This window comes from Belonocnema kinseyi, chromosome 7 (genome assembly GCF_010883055.1).
Source record: "Belonocnema kinseyi isolate 2016_QV_RU_SX_M_011 chromosome 7, B_treatae_v1, whole genome shotgun sequence".
Lineage (NCBI taxonomy): Eukaryota > Metazoa > Arthropoda > Insecta > Hymenoptera > Cynipidae > Belonocnema > Belonocnema kinseyi.
In genome coordinates, this window is record NC_046663.1 from 38893420 (window position 1) to 38915322 (window position 21903).

Consider the following 21903-nt stretch of genomic DNA (forward strand, 5'->3'; position numbering starts at 1 on the left):
GTGGAGTTTTTGTTACTGTAACTTCATCGATAAAAAAAAACATTTAAAAAATTAATTTTGATGACAAAAAATTAAACATTATCTTTTGCAATCCTAAAATAATACCTAGGAATCTTTTTTAGATATTTAGGTCTCATTGGTGGGGAGTTTTGCACCCAGTGTGACTGTTTTATGATTCTACTGAAGTGAGACTAATTAAAGTTAAAAATTTAACAGTCTTCGAAAAAATTCGACTTTTTTGTTCGAAATTTTACTATTTGATTAAATATTCAACTATTTTTTGGACACCACTGCTGTATACATTTGGTTAAAAAATGTTTTTTTTTTTATATAAAACTGTTATTTATTGAAAGTTCAACTTTTTGGTTAAGAATTCGATAATATTGTTGGAAATTTATCTTTATTGATTGAAAATGACCTTTTTTTGTTTAAAATTCATCTTTTCCGATTGAAAAGTCCACTGATTTCTAAAACATTTGAATACAAATTAATCTTTGTATGCAGAAAATTCAACTATTTTGTTATAAATTAAACTACTTTGTTAAAGATCTAATTATTTTTTGAAAATTTAACTACATATTTTGTTAATTCATAATTTTTGGTTGAAAATTCAACATGATAAAAATAAATCCTCTTGAATTGAAAATTCTTCCCTTATGGTAGAAAAGTCACCTTTCGTGGTTGAAAATTGATCTTTCTTGGTTGAAAAGTAACTTTCTTTGTTGAAAATTCAACTTTTTTTCGTAAAAATCCGTCTTTTTAGCTTTCAAATTTTTACTATTTAGTTGAATCATAAGCTTTTGTTGTTGAAAACTCGTCTCTTTAACTGACAAATTCATCCATTTGTTTTTTAATAAAACTGTTTGGTTGAAAATTAATTTTCGCTTTTGAAAATTTGTCCTTTTTTTGTTTGAAAAACCATATCTTTTGGTAGCAAATAATTTTTGGTTGAAAATCCAAATTTTTTGTTAAAAATTAACCCAATTTTCTAGAAACTTCATATATTGTGTTTAAAGTCATCTTTTGGGATAGAAAACTGTTCCTGTTTGTTGAAATTTTAACTTTTTGGTTAAGAATTGAACTTTCTGGTTAAAGATTCATCTTTTTTATTAAAAATTATATTTTTTGTTACAAAATGATCTTTTCCTATTTGAAAGTCCACAATTTTCTAAAACATTCGACTTTTTAGTTTTATTTGACTCAAAATGCAAATTTGTATTCTGAAAATTTAATTATTTTGTTAGAAGCTCAACTACAATTTTGTTAAAAATCTAAATATTTTTGGAAAATCGAACTATTTTGTTAGTCATTATTTTTAGTAAAAAATTCAACATGTTCTTTAAAAAATAAAATAATTACGTTTATTATGTTAATTCAATAAAAAAGAAAAATTTAAAAACTAAAACTGTTCTGTGAAAAATTAATTTCTTGTTGTTAAAAATTTGTCTTTTTATGTTGAAAATCTAACTTTTTGGTAGAAACTTAACATATTCTATTAAAAGGTCATCTTGTTTTTCTTTTACAAATTCATCTTTTCCGATTTAAAAAGTCCACTGTTTTTTTACAACATTGGACTTTTTAGCTTAAAAAATTGACTCTAGTTGAAAATTCATTTTTTATGGTAGAAAAATCCTTTTTGGTGGAAAATTCAATCATTTGATTCAAAATGAATCTTTATATACTGAAAATTTAATTATTTGGTTAGAAGTTCAACTACTATTTTCTTAAAAATTAAATTATTTTAAAAAAATTTAACTATTTTTTTTAGTCATCATTTTTGGTCGAAAGTTCCACATGTTAAAAATTTATCCCCTTTAATTGAAAATTCTCCCCGTATGGTAAAAAAATAATCCTTCTTGGTTAAAATTTATCTTTCTTGGTTGAAAAGTAACTTTTTTGTAAAAAATTCAACTGTCTTAAAAAAAATTCGTATTTTTGGCTTAAAAATTTTACTATTTGGTTAAATAATTAACTATTTTTTGGTTATTTATACAACTGTTTGGTCAAATTTTTTGTTGAAAATTCGTATTTTTATGTTTAAAATCCATCTCTTTGGCTAGAAAAAAATTTCTTGGTTGAAAATCCAAATTTTTTATTAATAATTTAACTATTTGGCAGAAACTTCATATATTTTGTTAAAAAGTTACCTTTCTGGATAGAAAATGGTTCTTCTTTGTTCGAAACTTAAATTTGTTGTCATATTTCTTGGTTAAAAATTCTACCTTTGATTGAAAATGCATTTTTGTATGCTGAAAATTCAACTATTTGGTTAGAAATTCAAGTATTTTTTTTTTAAATCTAATTATTTTGAGAAAATTTCACTATTTCGTTAAAGTTACAATGTTTAGTCGAGAATTCAACATGTTTTAAAAAATTAAAAAAAAAATAATTCTATTAATAAAATATAAACATAACAGTCATCATAGTACCTATTGTCGTCAAAAAAAGGTGAAAATTTTTTCGAAGATGAATTTCTACTGAGAAAAATTAATTTTCAATTAAAACAACACGATAAAAACGAATTTTCTACATAAAAGTTGAATTTTATACCAATTTTTAAAATTTTCAACAAAATAATTTAATCCTCAACCAAAATAGATAAATCTTCAACTAAGAAGTTGCATTTTTAACCAAAAAGAGATGACATTTCTACCAAAAAAGTGAACTTTCCACCAAGAGAAAATTTCAGTCAAGAATGAAAAATAATGTTAAGAAAATTTTTCAATTTTCAACAAAAAAAATGAATGTTTATCAAAAAATGTTATACTTGATATTTCCACAACAAAACTTCAATAAAAAATAAAAAAACAGTTAGATTTGACCAAAAAGTATATATTTTCAAAATGACTAGATTTTGACAAAAAAAAGTTGATTTTCTACCAAAAGAATACGAATTTTTAACAAAAAAAACATAATTTTTTAACCAAAATGTTGAATTATTAACCAAAAAAGTTGAATGTTTAACCGAAAAATGGAATAGATAAACTTTCATTGAGAATGAATTTTCAATAAAAACGAAAACAAAATTTCTACAAAACAGTTTAATTTTATACCAATTTGTTGAATTTTCAAGCCAAAAAGAATCTCTATCAAACAATTTAATTTAAAAAACAAGAACATGAAATAAAAACAACTTGTTCACAACAAAAAGAATTTTTTATTTAATTTTTTAACAAAAAAAAAACGAAGTTTCATTTAAAATTATCAGTCGTCAATAAAAAATAATGAAATTTAAAAAAATTCGATCAACTTTCAAACAAGGAGTGGAATTTTTAATGAATAATTTGTTTGGTTCAAAATTCTACATTTTGGTTACAAATTCTACTATTTAGTTAAAGATTTAACTATTTTATTGAAAATTGAAGTCTTTTGTTAAAAAGTAATCGTTTTTGGATGAAAAATTATATTGTTTGTCAGAAAATTCATTTTTTTTTTTTTAAATTAAAAATTAATAGTTTTTGGTTGAACATTCATGTTTTTTTTTTATTGAAAATTCATTATTTTTATTTGGAAAGTCTGTTATTGTATTTTTGTTTAATAAATAGTCTTTTTTACTTAAAAAACATACTTTTTGTGAAAATTTAACTATTTTTTTTGACAAAGTTGTCGTTTTTGGTCGAAAATTTATACTTTTGTAGAAAATTCATATTTTTTTTGTTGAAAATTTACCTTACGGTAGATTTTTTTTTTATTAATTTTAATAATTTTTTTTTTATTTATTGAATATTCACCTTTTATATTTGAAAGTTAATCATTTTAATTGAAACGTCTACTATTATATTTCTGGTGTTAAAAAAAATCTATTTGGATTGAATGTTAGTTCTTTTTATCAAAAATAAAAAAACAAAGTATTATATTTCTTTTTCAGAATTAATCTGAATTCAACTATTTTGTTAAAGTCATATTTTTTGTCGAATATTGATTATTTTTGGATTGAAAATTCTCTTATACTTTAAAAATCGTATTTTTGGGTGGAAAATTCAATTATTTGGTAAAAAAAAGATCACCTTTTTGCTAAATATTCATCTCTTGGTTAAAAATTCGACTATTAGGTTGAAGATTTAACTGTTCTGTTTAAAAGTGATCTTCTTTGGTTAAAAATTAATGCATTTTGATTGAAAGCTAATTATTTTTATTCGAAAAAAATTATATTTTCATTTTATAATTAATCTAAATTCAACTATTTTCTTAAAAAGTAATCTTTTTTATCAAAATTTCAACTGATTTATTAAACACTTGTATTTTTGGATAGAAGATTAATCCTTTTGGTGTAAAAATACTCATTTGTTAGAAAAGTCATATTTTTTAGTTGAAAATTCGTCTTCCTTGCTTCAAAATTAAATTGGCTTGTGAAATATTAATATTTTCAAACTAAAAATTTAAGATTATGTTTAAAAATGCAACTCTTTCTGGTTGAAGTTGAATCTTCTTTCATTGAAAATTCGATGATTTGATTCAAGATTCGTCGATTATGAACTGTATTTGGTGTGCGATGAGAAACCACAAAATAGGAGAAAAAGGTTAAATCTTCGACATTTTTGTCTGAAAACTCGTCTCTTTTACTGGAAATATCATCTATTTGGTTGTCAATGCAGATGTTCAATTGAAAATTAATTTTGTTGTTGAAAATTTTTTATTTTATTTTGAAAATCCATCGCTTTGGGTAGAAAACTTTTTTTTTATTTAAAAATCCAACTTTTTGGTTAGAAATTTAACTTTCTAGCAGAAAATTCATATATTTTTGTTATAATTTCATCTTCTTCGATAGAAAATTATTCTTTTCTGTTGAAAGTTTACTTTTTTGGTTAAGAATTCAACAATCTTGTTAAGCTTTACCTTTCCTGAATAAAAATGTCCTTTTTTTGTCAAGAATGCTTATTCTCAGATTTGAAAGTTCACTATTTTCTACAAAGTTCGACTGTTTAGTTTAAAAATATTACTCTATTGTTGAAAATTCTATCATTTGATTGAAAATGCATATTTGTATTTTGAAAATTCAACTATTTTGTTAAAAAATCTAATTCTTTTTGAAAAATTTATATATTTTTTAAAAGTCATTATTTTTGGCCAAAAATTCAACACGCTGAAAAAATTTATTTTAAATTATTATATTAATAAAATAGTTTTCGAAAGTTTATCTTTTTGGTTGCTAAGGCAACTGTTTGGTTGAAAATGATGTTTATCTTGTTGACGAGTTTTCTGTTTATTTTCAAAATTCATCGATTTGGTTGGCAAATTTTTTTGGATAAAAATTCAGTAATTAAAAAAAAAAGATCTGCTTACTTTTAACTGTGGCATTTAATGCTTTGAGGTAGTAAGCAGTCGCGAGGAAGGTGACCAATCCAGTGACCGTGCTGCCTGCTCCTGGCACCAGATCATTGAACATTGCTGTTGCGTCCAATCTTGCTGTCACCAGAATCACTGACTCATTGATTGGCGGAGACAGAGACCAGTGAATATTTCTGTCTCCAAGAGGCTCACAATATAAAGTCGAGTGGATATTGGCTGAGAGACTCCGCCTCATGCAGGTTTCGGAATCAACAGCGGCGAACATAAAAGACTTCATTTCCAAGGCACAAAGCGAGCGTTGACTTTGATCATCTAGATCGTGAGCATTGTGCTTCAAAAAACACGAATTGATTTCTCCAAGAGCTGTCTGATTCTGAAATGGTCAAAGTTTTAGATTTATTATCAAAAACTTCTTTTAAGAAGCAAAGATCAGATAAGACTCGCTGGATAGTGGACACCCTAATTTAATGGATATCCGAAAAAACGCAGCCTTTAGGTAAAAGCCGATTTTACGTTTATACTGATTTTTTGTGTCTTTATAGAGAGCCTAGTTGCTACCAAATAGTTGATTTTTTGTACTAAATTATTGAACCTTCAAGACAAAATGATGAATTTTTTAGACAAAAGAGCTGAATTAACAAATCAAAAATATGAAATTTTGAAAAAAGTCAGCTTTATATAAAAAAATACGAATTTCCAAGAAAATACAAGAACTTTCTACCAAAAAGTTAAATTTTCAACTAAACTAGATTAATTTAAAACAAAACACGATTTTTTAACAAAATACTTCAATTTTAAAGTAAAATAAATTTTTACTTAAAAAAGAACCATTTCCGACCAAAAATGGAAAGTGTAAATTTTCAATTACAAAAGTAATTTTCAATTATAAAAGTATTTTTAAACCAAAAAAAGGAATTTTTAAAAAATCAGTTCAATTTCCAACTAAAGAGATGAATTTTTAACTCCAAATTTTGAATCCTCAAACAAAAAATGCATTTTTAAGAAAGTAGTTCAACTTAAAAATCTAGCTGTTCAATTTTAAACTGAAAAATATAATTTTTAAACAAAAAGATTAAATTTAAACCGTAAAAAAAAAACAATTTTTAAAACAATTTAAGGAATTCTTAAGCAAAAAGTTTAATTTTCAATAAAATTCAAAAATTCTCATCCAACAAGTTGAATTTTCACAAAAGATTTTTTTTTATTCTTAAGAAACTAGTTCAACCTTAAAACCTAGTGTTTAAATTTTCTACTAAAAAAGATGAATTTTTAACTTTAAAACTTATTTGTTCAATTTTCTATTAAAAAAAAAGATTAATTTTCTTCTGAAAAAATTATTTTTTAACAAAATTTAAGAAGTCTGAAACGAAAAGTTTAATTTTCCACTAAAAAAAAAGAATTGTTTAACAAAACGATTAATTTACTACCAAAAGATACGAATTTTCAATAAAATTAGAAAATTCTCAACCAAAAGGGTGAATTTTTAACTAATAATATAATTTTTTAAATAAAAAAGATCAGCTTTTAAGGCAAAAGAAAAATGTTTAAAATACGATTTTTCGCCAAAACAAACGGGTTTTTTTAAATAAAAAAATATGGTTGTTTATAGTCTTCGCTATAAAAAATAGACAACTTTTGGAAATATGAAAAACCGACCGTGCTGAAAATATTACATTTTTTCTTTTCAAACTGATAACTCACCCTTTGACTATATTTTACGAATTAATTATAAACTTTTATTAATAATTTGTATAAAGAATCTATTTTTTATATGTTACATTTGAATTTTCAACTAAGATCTTTCAATTTTTAATGCGTATAATTTAAAATAATTTAATTTCAATTGTTTTTTTTTAAGATTTTGAAATTTTACAATTGAAAACTCTTCAATTTTGAAGATAAATAAATACAATTTTTAAAATTTTGTTCATCTTAAAGATAAAAATTCAAGTTTCCAATTTTGTGTATTCCAAATTCAAGAAATTTCAAATATAAAGCATTAAGGTCACATTATTTGTAAATAAAGAACTTTAAAATCGCATTATTTTAAATTTTAAATCGTCAAAATTGAATAACTCTTCAATTTCATATATTTGCAATTCAAAGTTCTATAATTTGGAGGGTTGAAATTGAAAAATTTCAGAGATTTATGAATAAAATTTTTTAAATTTTGATTCTCAAGAGCAAAGGCCAAGTTTGAAATGTTTTATTTTCCATAATTAAAGATATTTCGTATGTAAAGCATAAAAATGACAGAAATTTCGACTGTGAAATTTAAATCCTAAATAATTTTAAATTGTAAATTTTCAAAATTAAAAATTCTTAAATTTTAAAGATTTAGAATTCAAAGTTCTACATGTTTTTAAATCTCAAATAAAAAACTCTTCAATTTTTAAGCAGAAAAAATTAACAATTTTCAATTTTTATGTATTTGAAAATTAAAAGACAAGTTTTCAATTCTAAATATCTCAAACTAAAGAAATTTCAAATGGAAATCATAAAATTTACAGAATTCGCAATTTTACAATCTAAAACTTGTATAATTATTTATTATGAATTTTCCATATTAAAAATTCTACCCTTTTATAGATTTACATTTCAAAGTATTACAATTTCAAATAGTTTTAAATGAAAAGTCTAGAATTTTCTAAATAGAGAATTGAAAACTAATTCAATTTTTTAATTCTAGACGTTTTTTGTTTGTTGAATAGCTCAATTTTGAAGATTAAAAATGAAAATTCTTTAATTTTAACAATTTAAAATTTTAAATTCTTCAATTCTGAATATTTGCAATTGAAGACTCTTCATTTCGAATTTTTTTTTTTTAAGAGCTCAATTTTGAAAACAACTTTATTTTCAGAGCAAACTTTTCAGTTTTCTAACCTAATATTTCAAAAGTATTAAAAATAAATTTTAATGATTGTTTAAAATATTATTATTTAGTTTAAAAATGAACTTTGTTGTGGAAAATTTTAACAATTTGGTTCACATTTTTTTAGATGAAAATTTAAGATTTTTTTTTTAAATTCATCTTTTCGGTTAGAAAATTTAACTATTTTTGTACAAAATTCAAATACTGTTTGAATATTCAAGTGTTTTGTTGAAAATTCCACAACTTTGTCGAAATTTTTTTTCCTCCTTGACTGAAAAATCTTTCTTGGTTTAAAATTCAACTCTTTTGGTACAATTTTAAACTTTTTTGTTATTAAAAATGGACCTGCTTGCTTCAAAATTAATCTGTTTTGGTTAAGGATTCAACTATTCGTTTAAAATTGGTCTTTTTCGGCTGAAATTATCTGTTCTTTATTTCAAATACAATTTCTTGGAAAGAAATACGAACTATTACATTTTTTGTTAAAAATGAAATTTTATGTTGGACAATTTAACTATTCCATTTTTTACATAAAATTTCCCTTCATCACCCATTTTTAGTTGTAAATTTATATTTATTAGTTAAAAATGCAACTACTTAGTCTGATTAAAAATATATCGGTTTTGTTGAGTTTTGTTAGAAAATTGATCTTTCTTAGTTAAAAATGCGTCTTTTTCGTTGAAATATTAACTATTTGACTTTGGGTTGAAAAATAAACGTTCTTGGTTGAAAATTCATGTATTTTGTGGAAAAATTGTCTTTTTTTGCAGAAAATAAATCTTCTTTGTTGTGAAAATTAATTTGTTTAGTTAAAAATTAAACTATTTTTTTTAAAGTCACCTATTTGTTTGAAATTGAAAAGTAAATTCAATCCTTTAAAGTCAAAGCTTCTGAAATTCTAAAATTTTAAATGGTAATAACTAAAAAAATTATGATTTAATATTTTGAATGAGAAATAAATTTTCCAGGACATAATTAAATTTTCACCAAAACAATTGAATTTTCGACAAAATAATGATTACTTTTTTTAAAAAGTTGTTTTATTTTCAACAAATAGTTACATTTTTATCCAAGAAAGATACAATTTCTACGGAAATATATGATTTTTAAAAAATTAAAAACACAAGTTTAAAAAAAAATAGTTGGATTTTCGTCAAAAAAAAATTTTAGTTTGACTTTTTAACATTATAATTTACCTTGACAAAATTTTTCATTTCCTGTTTTTTTCGGTTCGCAAACATTTTTCACGGTCAATGCAATAAAAAAAATCGAACTCTATTATAAACATTTTTCCATTTAAAATAATAAACAATAAACTAAAGTATTCAAAGTGGAACTGTTGAATTTCAAACTTTTCAAATTGAAGTTTAAAAGTTTTTCAAATCAGAAAACACTTTTCAATTGAACAATTTTAAATGAAATGCAGATAAAGTGCCAAATTTAGAACTTTTATAAATTATAGAGATTAAAGATTCAGAATAAGTTCTAAAAATATAAATCCACGTTAACATTTTCAATAGTCTACATTAAAGAACAAAGTAATAAAATAAAAAATTTTTACAAATTATATTTTTTTAATCAATTTTAAGCTAGGCACATTAAAAATTGAAATATATATATATATATATATTTTAACTTAACAGTTCTTAAATTAGAAGTTAAAATATTTTTATTTCAAATAGTTTAAAAATCCTTGAAAAGCTTAAAAATTTTATTTCAAAATTCTGAGAAATCTAAAAGTGGTTTTAAACTTTTGCAAATTAAAAATAAGTTTTGAAATTTTCTTCGGAACTTTAAATATATTTTAAAATGAATTGACTTTTTTCTACAACTTTTAGAAATTCCTGCAAATTGAAAGAAATTTAATTTAATTTCAAATAATTTAAACGGAGCGTGTGTACCAAATTTAAAACAAAATGTAGATTTTTTCAGATTTCAAACAAAAAATTTAGAAGCTTCTAAATGAAAAAATACAAACATTTTTTTAAATTATTGTAACAGAAAATTTAAAAAGATTTTAAGAGATTAAAAAAATTATCAAAAAAGAATCTGAAAGATTTATGAATTTTTTGTTAAAATTGCAGGATTTTCCAAAAATTGTAAGAAAAATTCGATTATTTTTAAAATATATTTAGAACTTCTGAAAAAAATGTAAACAGACTTCGTTTAAATTACTTGAAAACATTTCAAATTTCAAATTGTTTTCCTTTAAATATTTCTAATAGTGTTTTTCTGTTTTTTTTTTCTATCAAAATGGTTTCGGTTTTATTTTAAAAGCATAATTTAAAATTTTAAAGAATTAAAAATTTCTTAGGCTAACTGAATTTTGTCAGGGTATGAAAAAAAAGTTCTGAAAATTAATGGGAAATGAGAAAATCGAATGAAAGATCACAAAACATTTTGAATTATTTCCTAAAATTTTTAAAAAGTGCGTGAAAGATTTTAAAGCAAAATTTTACAATTTTTCCAGAATTAATAATTTTAGAAAAATTTGAGTAAGTTTAAGAGATATTCAGAAGTTTTGAAACGATTAAAAAATAATTATAACTTGTAAAAATTTTTAAAAATTTTTGTAAAGTTTCATGAAAATTAAAGCAATTTTTGCAGGTTCCTAGGAAAAATTAAAATTATTTCTTTATTTTGAAAAATTAATTTGAAGAGATTATTTATAAAAAATTTCAAAGATTTCAAAAATGATCAAAGAAGAATCTGAAAGATTTTATGGAAATTTTTTGTATTTTGCAGAATAAATAAAAATGCAGGAAAAATTGGAATAATTTTTACAAATTAGAAGGTTAAAAGGTCTAACAAGATTAAAAAAAACGAATTTTCCTTATATTCATGTGAAAATTTTGAATAATTTTTTGTTTTGAAAAATGAACTTTAAGAGAAAATTAAAAAAGGTTTTTAAACATAACAAACTATTTCCTGGAATTTCTAAAAATAGTTTAGAAGACCATTTTTATTTTTATTGTATGAATAAATCAATTTTTATAAATTTATCTGTATTTTAAGTGATAAAAAGTGAACAAAAAAGATTTGACAAAATTTAAGAATTTTCAGATTTTAACGGTTACAATTTGAAATGTTTAGTCATTAAACAAATGTGAACGGGTGACAGAAAGTTTATACACTATTTTCAACTTAAAAATAACTTCACAATAATATATTCTTAATCAAAGTATTTTATTAAATTTAAAATATTGTTTTAGTTTAAAATATTCAATTTTTAACCCATTCAATTTGAAATTTTTAATTAAAAAAAGATTAATTATTTGAGTAATTTTAAGAGATATTTAGAGGTTTTAAAAGATTAAAAATTATCATGCAAATTTTAGAAAGTTTTCTTAGAATCTTTTAGAATCTTTTTTGAAAATTGTTCTTAAATCTTTTAAAAACTTTTTAAATATTCTGCTAAAATATGTTTTCAAACTAAAAAATTATTTTTAATTTTCCTATGAATCTTAAGAAAATGTTTTTATTCTTTTGAATCCTTTCACAATTCTTGAAAATAATCTAATTTTTTGTTTAAAATCTGCGAAAATCCACATTTTGTTTTATATTAGGCTATCATTTCAAGTTTTACATTAAGTTTGAATCCTTTCAACTAAATTACTCAAATATCGCCTACAAATAATAAATGTTCAATTGTTATTTATACATCGATATTGTAAAGACATTTTCTCAAATTTGCAGGATTTTCTGACAATTGCGGAAAAAATTCAATTCATTTTGACCGATATTTAGAAGTTCTGAAAAAATTTCCAAAATATTTTTTAATTAAAAAAAAAAATGTAAAACAACTTCTAGATTTCTCAAGATTTTGAAATAAAATTTTGAAGCTTTCCAAGGATGTTTAAACTATTTAAAAAGAAAATAATTGAATTTCTAATTTAAGAAGTGTTCAGTTAAAATTTTCAATTAGAAAATTATTTAGCTTTAGCGTTCCATTTTTTAAATTTCATTGACCGTGAAAAATGTTTGCGAACCGGGAAAAGACCGGGAATTTATTTCGTCGATTGAAACGGCCACCCTGAAGAAATATAGAAAAAATTTGGTCTAGAAGATAAAAAATGAAATTAAAAGAATCGAAATTTTTTTCGCTGTTTGCATTAAAATAAAAATTAAATAAACAAAAAAATAAATAATCTACTCTCACCATTTGCTGAAAAATTTAGTCCTGAATTTCTCAACAACAAAAAATCTAAAATCAATGCACAATTGAGTTCTAAATGTTATTTTGAACCTCGTTTTCGAATTTCATCGCCCTGGTGGCCAGCCTCATTACACATATAATTTTGAGAATTTTAGTTGGATTTACCTGCAGGAAGAATATCGGGAAAGGCCAGTCTTCCATTAGAAGAGCAGAACCAAGTGGGTTCCAAGGTTTTTCCTTGCATTCTCTTGCCCCCGAATATCGATTGGGGCATGTATCTTCGGGCGAATAATGAGACGGACGACTTTTTGCTATATTTGCAAGAAGTATCCCGTTTATATTGTTTGTTTTGCGTAATCTGAGCAAAGTGTCTCTCGTGAACATGGAAAATGACATTACTGCCACGTAAGGCCCAGCTGTGCTATTTAATTCCAACCATTTCAGGTCGGTTTCGTTCCCGATGAAATGAATCGCCCCAATACTCCCAGACCTACTTGCTGCAAAATTGTATGCAATTATCAGTATTAAAAAGTAAAGAGTTACAATTAAGGCCGGGCAGAATCTTTTTCTTTTGAAAATTAATCTTATTATTTAAAAAGTCATATTTTTCGTTGAAAATTTATTTTTTTGGTTTAAAAATTCAACTATTTCAGTTGAAGATTCATTAATTTTATTTGAGAATCATGTTATTTTTAAATTTGTTGCTCTTTCAAAACTTTGCATTTTTGAAAGGCTATATTTTCCTATCAAAAATCTCAATAATACGCAAAACAAGGATAACCTCGATTAAGATCAAACCGAAAGTAGTTGCAGATCCAGTTTTTCTTTTGTCAGTAATTCGGTGATGTCCACCGGTTATTTTGAGCCGAAAAGAAAAAAATCGAATTATGCATTTTTGAGAAAAATTATTATTTTTTTTTTCATTTTTTAACAATTAAAAATCAAATTTTTCTCGAAAACGACGTGAGTATTGTGCTTCAAAAAACATGAATTGATATCTCCAAGTGCTGTCTGATTCTGAAATGGTCAAAGTTTCAGATCTATTATCAAACACTTCTTTTAAGAAGCAAAAATCAGATCAGACTCGCTGGATAATAGTGGAGACCCTAATTTAGTAGATAGCCATTCAAGACAAAATGACGAATTTTTTAGACAAAAGAGTTGAATTAGCAAATCAAAAATATGAAATTTTGAAAAAAGTCAGTTTTATTCCAAAAAATACGAATTTCCAAGAACTCTCTAACAAAAAGTTAAATTTTTAACTAAAATTTAATTTTCAACTAAAAAGACGAATTTTAAAACAAAAAGATTAATTTACTACAAAAAAATAGGAATTTTCAATAAAATTCAAAAATTCTCTTTCAAAAAGTTGAATTTTTAACAAAAGATTTCTTTAAATTCTTAAGATACAAGTTCAACTTTAAAACCTAGTTGTTAAATTTTCTATTAAAAAAGATGCATTTTTAAACGAAAAAGATTAATTTTCTTCAGATAAAAAATGATTTTTTAACAAAATTCAAGAAGTCTCAAACAAAAAGTTTAATTTGCAACGAAAAAATTTGAATCGTTAAACAAAATGATTAATTTACTACCAAAAAAGACGAATTGTCCATAAAATTAAAAAATTCTCAACAAAAATGTAATTTTTTAAATAAAAAAGGTCAGCTTTTAATGAAAAATTAAAATTAAAAAATACGATTTTTCGCCAAAACAGATGGGTTTTTTAAATAAAAAAATATGGGTGTTTATAGTCTTCGATATAAAAAAATAGACAACTTTTGAAAACATGAGAAACCGACCCTGCTGAAAATATTAAATTTTTTCTTTTCAAACTGATAATTAATCCTTTGACTATATTTTACGAATTATTATCAACTTTTATTAATAATTTGTATAAAAAAGCTATTTTTTATATGTTACATTTGAATTTTCACCTAAGATCTTTCAATTTTTAATGTGTATAATTGAAAATAATTTAATTTAAATTGTTTTTCTTTTTAATGTTGAAGATTTACAATTGAAAACTCTTCAATTTTGAAGATGCATAAATACCATTTTTTTTATTTTGTTGATCTTGAAGATCAAAATTCAAATTTCCAATCCTGAGTCTTCCAAATTTAAGAAATTTCTAATATAAAGCATGAAGGTTACAACATTTGTAAATGTATAACTGTAAAATCGCATTATTTTTTATTTTAAATTGTCAAAATTAAAAAGCTCTTCAATTTCATTTATTTGCAATTCAAAGTTCTATATTTTGGAGTTACAATTAAAAAATTTTCAATTTCAGAGATGTATTAATAAAAATTCTTAAATTTTGATTTTCAAGATAAAAAGCCATGATTACAATTTTAAATTTTCCAAATTGAAGAAATTTCAAATGTAATGTAAATATAGAATTGCAAATTATTAAATTTTAAAGATTTATATTTTGAAGGTATGTAATTCTAAATTTTGTTATTGGAATAGTTCAATTTTGATGATGCATAAATATAAATTTTTTATTTTTATGACCTTGAAAATCAAAAGACAAGTTTCCAATTCTCGAAAACGACGCAAAATCTCTCGAGTCTTGTTTAATTTTCTACAAAAAGACGACTTTTTAATCGCAATTTTCAAGAATTATAATAATTTCATAATACAATATTTTTTTATTTAAAAAAGGGAATTTTCAAAAACAACAAAAAATGAATTTTTAACAAATTAGTTCAATTTTGTACGTAAGAAATTGAATTTCCAACCTAAGAAAAATTTTTAACCAAAATTGAAACCCACGTAAGACAGCATAGAAAAATTGCCCCCCCCCCCCCATTTACGAAATTTACTCACGGCCCCAAATATGCACGTAATTTCTAGTTTTTTTTATGAATATGAATTCTATGATGAACAAATATAAATAAAGTCGAATGTATCACCTTATATTGAAAATTTATCGTTTTTGAAGGAAAATTCAACTGTTTGGTTAAAAGTTGATATTTTTCTTTAAAAATTAAATTATTCGTTTGAAAATTTATTTACTTATGATTAAAAATTTATCTTTTTATTATGTATAAAATTCGACTGTTCAAAATTCCACAATTTTTTCATTATTTTATTGAAAATTCAACTATTTTGTTGAAAATCCATGCATTTTGTTAAAAAATCAATTGTTTTTGTAAAAAATGATCTTTGAAATTTAATTTTTATTATTCTTCTTTTTGTTTAAAAATTCAATTATTCCATTTAAATATGTATTATTTTAGTCAAAAAACTATCTCTCAGGTTGGAAATGAAATTACATGGTTGAAAGTTAAACTCTTTTGTAAAAAATTAATTTTCTTGGTTTAAGATTCATTATTTTAATTAAAAATTCATTTCTTTGGATGAAAAATCGCTACTTAATTGAAAACTTGTTTTTTCTTTGGATAAAAAGAAATTTGTTTGCTGAAACTTGAACTATTTTGTTGAAAATTTGTATCTTTTTTTAATAATTTCTTTTTAACTTCAAATGTAATTATTCCATTTTCTGTTAAAAAATCCATTTTTTTAGTTCAAAATTGAATTGGTTGGTTGAATATTTTTTTCTTTAATTGAAAAATTAAGTAGTTCGTTCAAAATTCATGTATTTTGTTGAAAAATTGTATTTTTTAATAGAAAATTCATATCTTTGTTTTAAAATTAATTTTATTATTTAGTTTCAAATTCAACTATTCCAGTTTTTTGCAATTTTTTGCTCCCTCGATTAAGTTTAACCCGAAAGTACTTGCAAATCCAGTTTTTGCATTTTAACCCAAAAACATGAAGTTTTAACAAAAATGGTGAATATTTAACTGGAATACTGGAATTTTCAACCAAAAAGATAATTTTTCTACCAAAAAATACACTTTCTTAACCATTTTCAGAATAATTTAATAAAATTTATCAGGGTAGCAATACTACGGACAAATAAAAGAATTTTCAAATAAAATTAATAAATCTTCATCTGAAATAGTTGAATTTGAAACCAAAAGGATACATTTCCAACGAAAAATATAAATCTTTTAATAATAAGATTAATTTTCAAACAAAAAGCCGAATTTTCTACTAAAAAATATAATTTTTCAACAAAATACATGAATTTTTAACGAAGTACTTGAATTTCAAAATTAAAGAAGAAAATATTCAACCAACTAGTTAAATTTTGAACTAAAAAAATATAATTTTTAACAAAAAATAGAAGTTACATTACTGGTTGAAAAAAAAATTAATCTTCAACCTAGCTGATGAATCTTCAACTAAAATGATAAAGCTTCAACTGGAACAGTTGAATTTTAAACCATAAAAATGAGTTTTCAACTAAAAAATAATAAATTTGCAACTGAAATAGTTGAATTTTCAACAAAATTAATTTGCATTAAAACGGTAAATTGCCAAACAAACCTTAAATAATTAGGCTTCAAGTACAAAAAAAAACAATGTTCAACCGAAAGAAGAATTTTTAATTAAAATGATGAATCTTAAACCAACAAAAATAAATTCTTAACATAAGAGTTTTACTTTCAACCAAGTAATTTTATTTCCAATCAGAAGGATGGTTTTTCGACTAAAATGATCAAATTTAACTGGAATACTTGAATTTTTAACCTAAAGAAGAATTTTTAAACAAGGAGACTAACTTTCAAACAAAAAAACATTTTCTACAAAAAAATCGATTTTTTTTTAACAAAATACGTAAATTTTTAAAGAAATAGTTTAATTCGAAATCAAAAACGAAAAATGACTAGTTAAATTGTTGAATTTTTAACTAGAAAAGATATTTATTTTTAAACTAGTTAAATTCTCAATCAAAATAGATAAATTTTTAACTAAAATTATGAATCTTTAAACAAACTGATTTTTAACAGAGCAGTTTAAATTTCAATCAAGCAATTCAATTTTCAAAACAAACAACGAAATTTCAAAAAATAGCAGAAATTTAAAATAACAGAAATAGCAGAAATTTAAAAATAACAGAAATTTTGTTCCCATAAAATTTTTCCTTATTTTTCAATCTACTGGTCGAAATTTCTTACAAAATTGTTGAATTTTCTACAAAAAAATTAATTTTCTACCCATAACAGACCTTAATAATATCTCTTAATAGGAGATATACAAAACACACAAAGCAACTAAAATTATTACCAAGTAACTGAAAAAATTGTAACTAAGTTACAAGTTAGTTTTTATTATTTTTATTTTACATTATTATTATTTACATTATTATTATTAAATTTTCGGTAAGAATTCTTTTTTTTAAATTTTTAGTATTTGATTTAAAATTCATATTTATTGGTAGAAAATTCAACGGTTTCGTAGAAAATTCGTCTTTTTGGTTTGATTTCAACAATTCGATTGAAATTTTGTTTCTTTCTCGACTAACATATTTTTGAAATTGAAAATCTTTTTCTATCGAAATTTAAACTTAAAAAAAATTGCCTGGTTAAAGATTAATCGCTTCGGATTGAAAATAAACTTTTTTATTGAAAATTTACATTCTCGGGTTGAACATTCAAAGGTTTTGTAGAAAATTCATTTTTGTTAGTTAAAACCGTTTTTAAATTAAAATTAAAATCTTCTTTATTGAAATATCAACTCCTCGGTTGAAAGTTGAACGACTTTCTAAAAATTTCATTTTTGGGTCGAAAATTAGTGTTTTATATGGTAATTTTTTTTTAATCTAAAAATTTAACTATTTTGTTGAAAAATTAAACTGATTGGTTGTAAATTAACTTTTTTGATAAACATGTAAATATTTTACAGAAAAATCATATTTTCAGCTAGAAAATTTAAACAATTTGGTAGATATTATAAATATTAGGTTGGAAATTGTTGTATTTTATTGAAAATTCGTCTTTTATGGTAGAAAATCAATTATTCTTGTTAAAAATGTAACCGATTCATTAGAAATTAAATTCTGTTAGTTGAGGATTCAAGTATTTTGTTGAAAATTCGTCTTCTTTAGTTAAATATAACTGATTCATAGATTAAATTTAAATCTATTGTTTTTGTTACATTTTTTGTTAAGAATTCATCATTTAATTTTGAAAATTCAACTTTCTTAAAAGCTCATTTTTCTCGTTGAAGATCTTAATTAAAAATTAGTTACTTTTAATATTTTTTTTTCTTTGAAAATTCAACTATTTCGATGAAAATTCAACGGATTAGTTATAAATTAGGTTTTTTGTTGAAAATTCATATTCTCGGCTTGAAAGTTCAACTGTTTTTAAATATCAAATTCGTCTTTGAGCTTGAAAATTCAAAAATTTGGTATGGAATTGTAATATTTGGTTGAAAATGTAGGCATTGTCTTAAAAAATCGTCTTTTTGGATAAAAAACTTATTCCTTTTGCATATTTTTTTGGTAGAAAATAATTATGTAAATTATAAATACAACTCTATGATTGAAAATTAATCTGTTTTAGTTGAGAATTTAAGTATTACGTTGAAAATTCGTTTTTTTTCTGGTTATAATGAAATGTTTTAAATTTAAAATCATTTTTAGTTTGAATATCAACCATTACATTTTTTATTGAAAAATCAATTTTTTATAAATAATTCGTCTGGTTATCTTGAAAATTCAACAATTTGGTTGAAAATTTAAGTATTATATGGAAAATTTAAGTAATTTGTTGAAAATTCAGCCAATGACAGAATTTGTAACCAATTAACGAAGAAGTTAAAAAATATTGTTTAAGGAAAAGTAGATAAATTTAAAGTTGAAAACTTATTTGTCAACCAATTTAAAATGAACTTTGAACGAAAAAAGATTTTAATTAGAAACAAAAAACATTTTTCAACCAAGTACTTCCATTTTTAGTAATTATAAATAAATTTTTACAACAGATGATTTTTTAAACCAAAAAGACAAATTTTCAACCAAAATGATTAATTTTCCACAAAAAAATATTTTTAAACAAAATACATGAATTTTTAACTAATTTTTTACCAAAGAAATGAACTTTCAACAACAAAAAAATGAATTTTTAATAAAAAAGAATAATTTTCTACCAAACAAGATAAATTTTTTACAAAAATATACAAAAGGTGAATAAGAAGATTAATATTACAAAAGAAAAAAAAGTAATTTCAACCAAATAATTGATGAAAAAGATGAATTTTCAACACAGAAAAAACGTACTTTTAGCAAAATAGTTAAATTTTTAACAAAAAAAAAATCATTTTTATCAAAATACATGAATTTTCAAGTTGAAAATATAAATTTTTTTACCAAAAAATTAAAAAGTTAAATTTTTAGTTGAAAAATTAATTTTAATTACTCAAAAATGTATTTTTAACAAAATAGTCCAATTTTACACCGAAAAAAAATATTTTTGAATATAAATAATTAATCACCAACAAAAAAAAAGATTTTTTAACAAAGTAGTTTCATTAAGTAGTTGAATTTTTAACGAAAAATGTAATAGTTGATACAAAATGTTAATATTCGACCAAATACTTGAAATTTTAACTTAAAAAGACAAATTTTCCATAAAGCATTCTGATTTTCGACTGAAATTATAAATTTTCAATCAAAAATATTACCCTTTTGTTTTTAACAAAATTGCTGAATTTTGAAGAAAATAGCAACATTCTATGTTCATTTCCTAAAGCCTAAGTTTATAAATTATTCAAATCAATTTTTCGAGGCCAAGATTTTTATTTAAAGAGTTGAGCACAATTTGTACAGTATGTTAATGATTTTAAAAACTTTTCAGAATTTCTAATTCTTTGAGGCACTTTGAAGTTTTCCTTTCTTCTTAAATAGGCGTATTTTTAAAATTTCACACATGTCAAATTTTAGTTTTCGAGCATGAAAAATCAGAAAATTATGATTTTTTTTTACGAAATAATAGTAAAATAGTGTGATATCTAAAAATAGTGGCAATAGTCTGGTGAATGCGAGGCCTGAAATAACGTCTGAAAATGAATTTCAAAAATTCTTAATCTCTGACATAACCTCAAAATGAATTGGAGCACATAATCCGATAAATTGCATTTATTTTAATGAAATTAATAAAAAATGATAATCTAGACAGCAGTTTTCAAATTAGTTTTAAATTTAGGTTGCAAATTGTGTTTTATTTAAAAAGAAATCGAAATTCATATCGGTGACATGTTGTGTATTTAGAGAAAAAGTTTCGTGATTGATTACTCACAAGAACAACCGAATTGGTGAGTCCCATTGTGTCGTCTAAAACAAGCTGCTTGGCTGTCGATGGGTGTGTATATCATATCCTTTAATCTGGTTCCTGCGACTATAAAATAAAAATATTTATTGTTTGATCATCGCACCGATTACACTTTTAAAAACTTGTCATTTTTATTAAAAAGAAACTATTTCTTTAGAAAACTCACCGAATTCCAGAATTCCCAGTAACAAGAGAAGGTTCCAATTGAATAAACAAGCCATTTTTTTTTAGGTTTGGTCCGTTATTTTGACAGGAAAAGAAATATAACCTAAGTGCATTTGTTTAAAAAATAGAAGATTGGAGCGGAGTCAGCCCACACGTCACGCTGTCACCACAAATACACGTTTGTCAACTGCGCAGAACAAGGCGCAGGGCGTGCGCACATGGTTTCAGTCAGAGCGCGCTTTTTTAAAAAGTTTTATTTTGCAGATGATATTTTTTAGCACAATCCCGTCGCTAGGAAATGCTTTGAAGGTGCTTTTGGCTTGAAAATTTATATTTTTTACAAAATTTTAGTTCTTTCTTAAATAATTTAAGTGATCATTTAACTATTCCAGTTTGTGTAGAAAATTTACTTTTTTTAGTAGAAATGTATTTTATTGAAAATTTCCCTATTTTCATTTAAAATTAATCTTTTTAGTAAAAACTTCACCTATGTTAGTTAAGAATTTATTTTGTTATTGTTGAAAATTTAAATATTTTGTAAAAATTCGTTTTTTTTTTTTGGTCAAAAATTAATTTTTTTTTTTCATTGAAAATTGATCTTTTTGGTAGAAAATTATTCTTTTTTTTTTAATTAATCTTTTCGGTTAGAAATTCCTTTGTTTTTTGTTGAAAACTCAATTGTTTTGTTGAAACTCCTTTATATTTATTTCAAAATTAGTTGTTTAACTGAAAATTAAATTACTCCATTTTTGGTTGAAAAATAATATATTTTGAATAAAAATGCTTTTTTTCTTGAAAAACGTTTTCTCTTGGGGAAAAAATCAACCTTTTGTTTTGAAATTCATATATTTAATTAAAAAATTCCCCATTTTAGTTGAAAACTCATTTTGTTTTTATTGAAAATTCAACTATTTTATTGAAACACAAAATACTTTTTAACTGAAAATTACACAATTCCATTTTCGGTTGAATATAATTCTTATTGTTTGAAAAGATCGTCTAGTTGGTTAACAATTAATTTCTTTGTTAAAAATTCAACTATTTTGTTGACATTCCTTTTTTTTTGTCAAAAATTATTTTCTAACTGAAAATTGAACTATTCCATTCTTGTTTAAAATTTTATTATTCTTAGATGAAAAATCAACTACTTGGTTGTAAGATTCATGTATTTAATTGAATATTCGTGTCTTTTCGTCGAAAATAATTCTTTTTTGTTAAAAATTAATCTATTTTGG

The 21903-nt window shown here is 22.8% G+C and overlaps 1 protein-coding gene across 1 annotated transcript in view; it reads right to left on the reverse strand.

Moving 5' to 3' along the window:
* The window catches only part of LOC117176424 (nicastrin), a 50469-nt gene extending 29635 nt beyond the window's left edge, over positions 1–20834 (reverse strand). Inside the window, exons 1-4 of the mRNA XM_033366664.1 lie at positions 20670–20834; positions 20471–20569; positions 12483–12814; positions 5284–5662 (exon numbers count right to left, since the gene is read on the reverse strand). Coding sequence (XP_033222555.1) covers positions 5284–5662; positions 12483–12814; positions 20471–20569; positions 20670–20724 — 865 coding nt within the window. The 5' untranslated portion in view covers positions 20725–20834. The remainder of the gene's footprint in view (positions 1–5283; positions 5663–12482; positions 12815–20470; positions 20570–20669) is intronic.
* Between the last annotated feature and the right edge of the window lie 1069 nt (positions 20835–21903).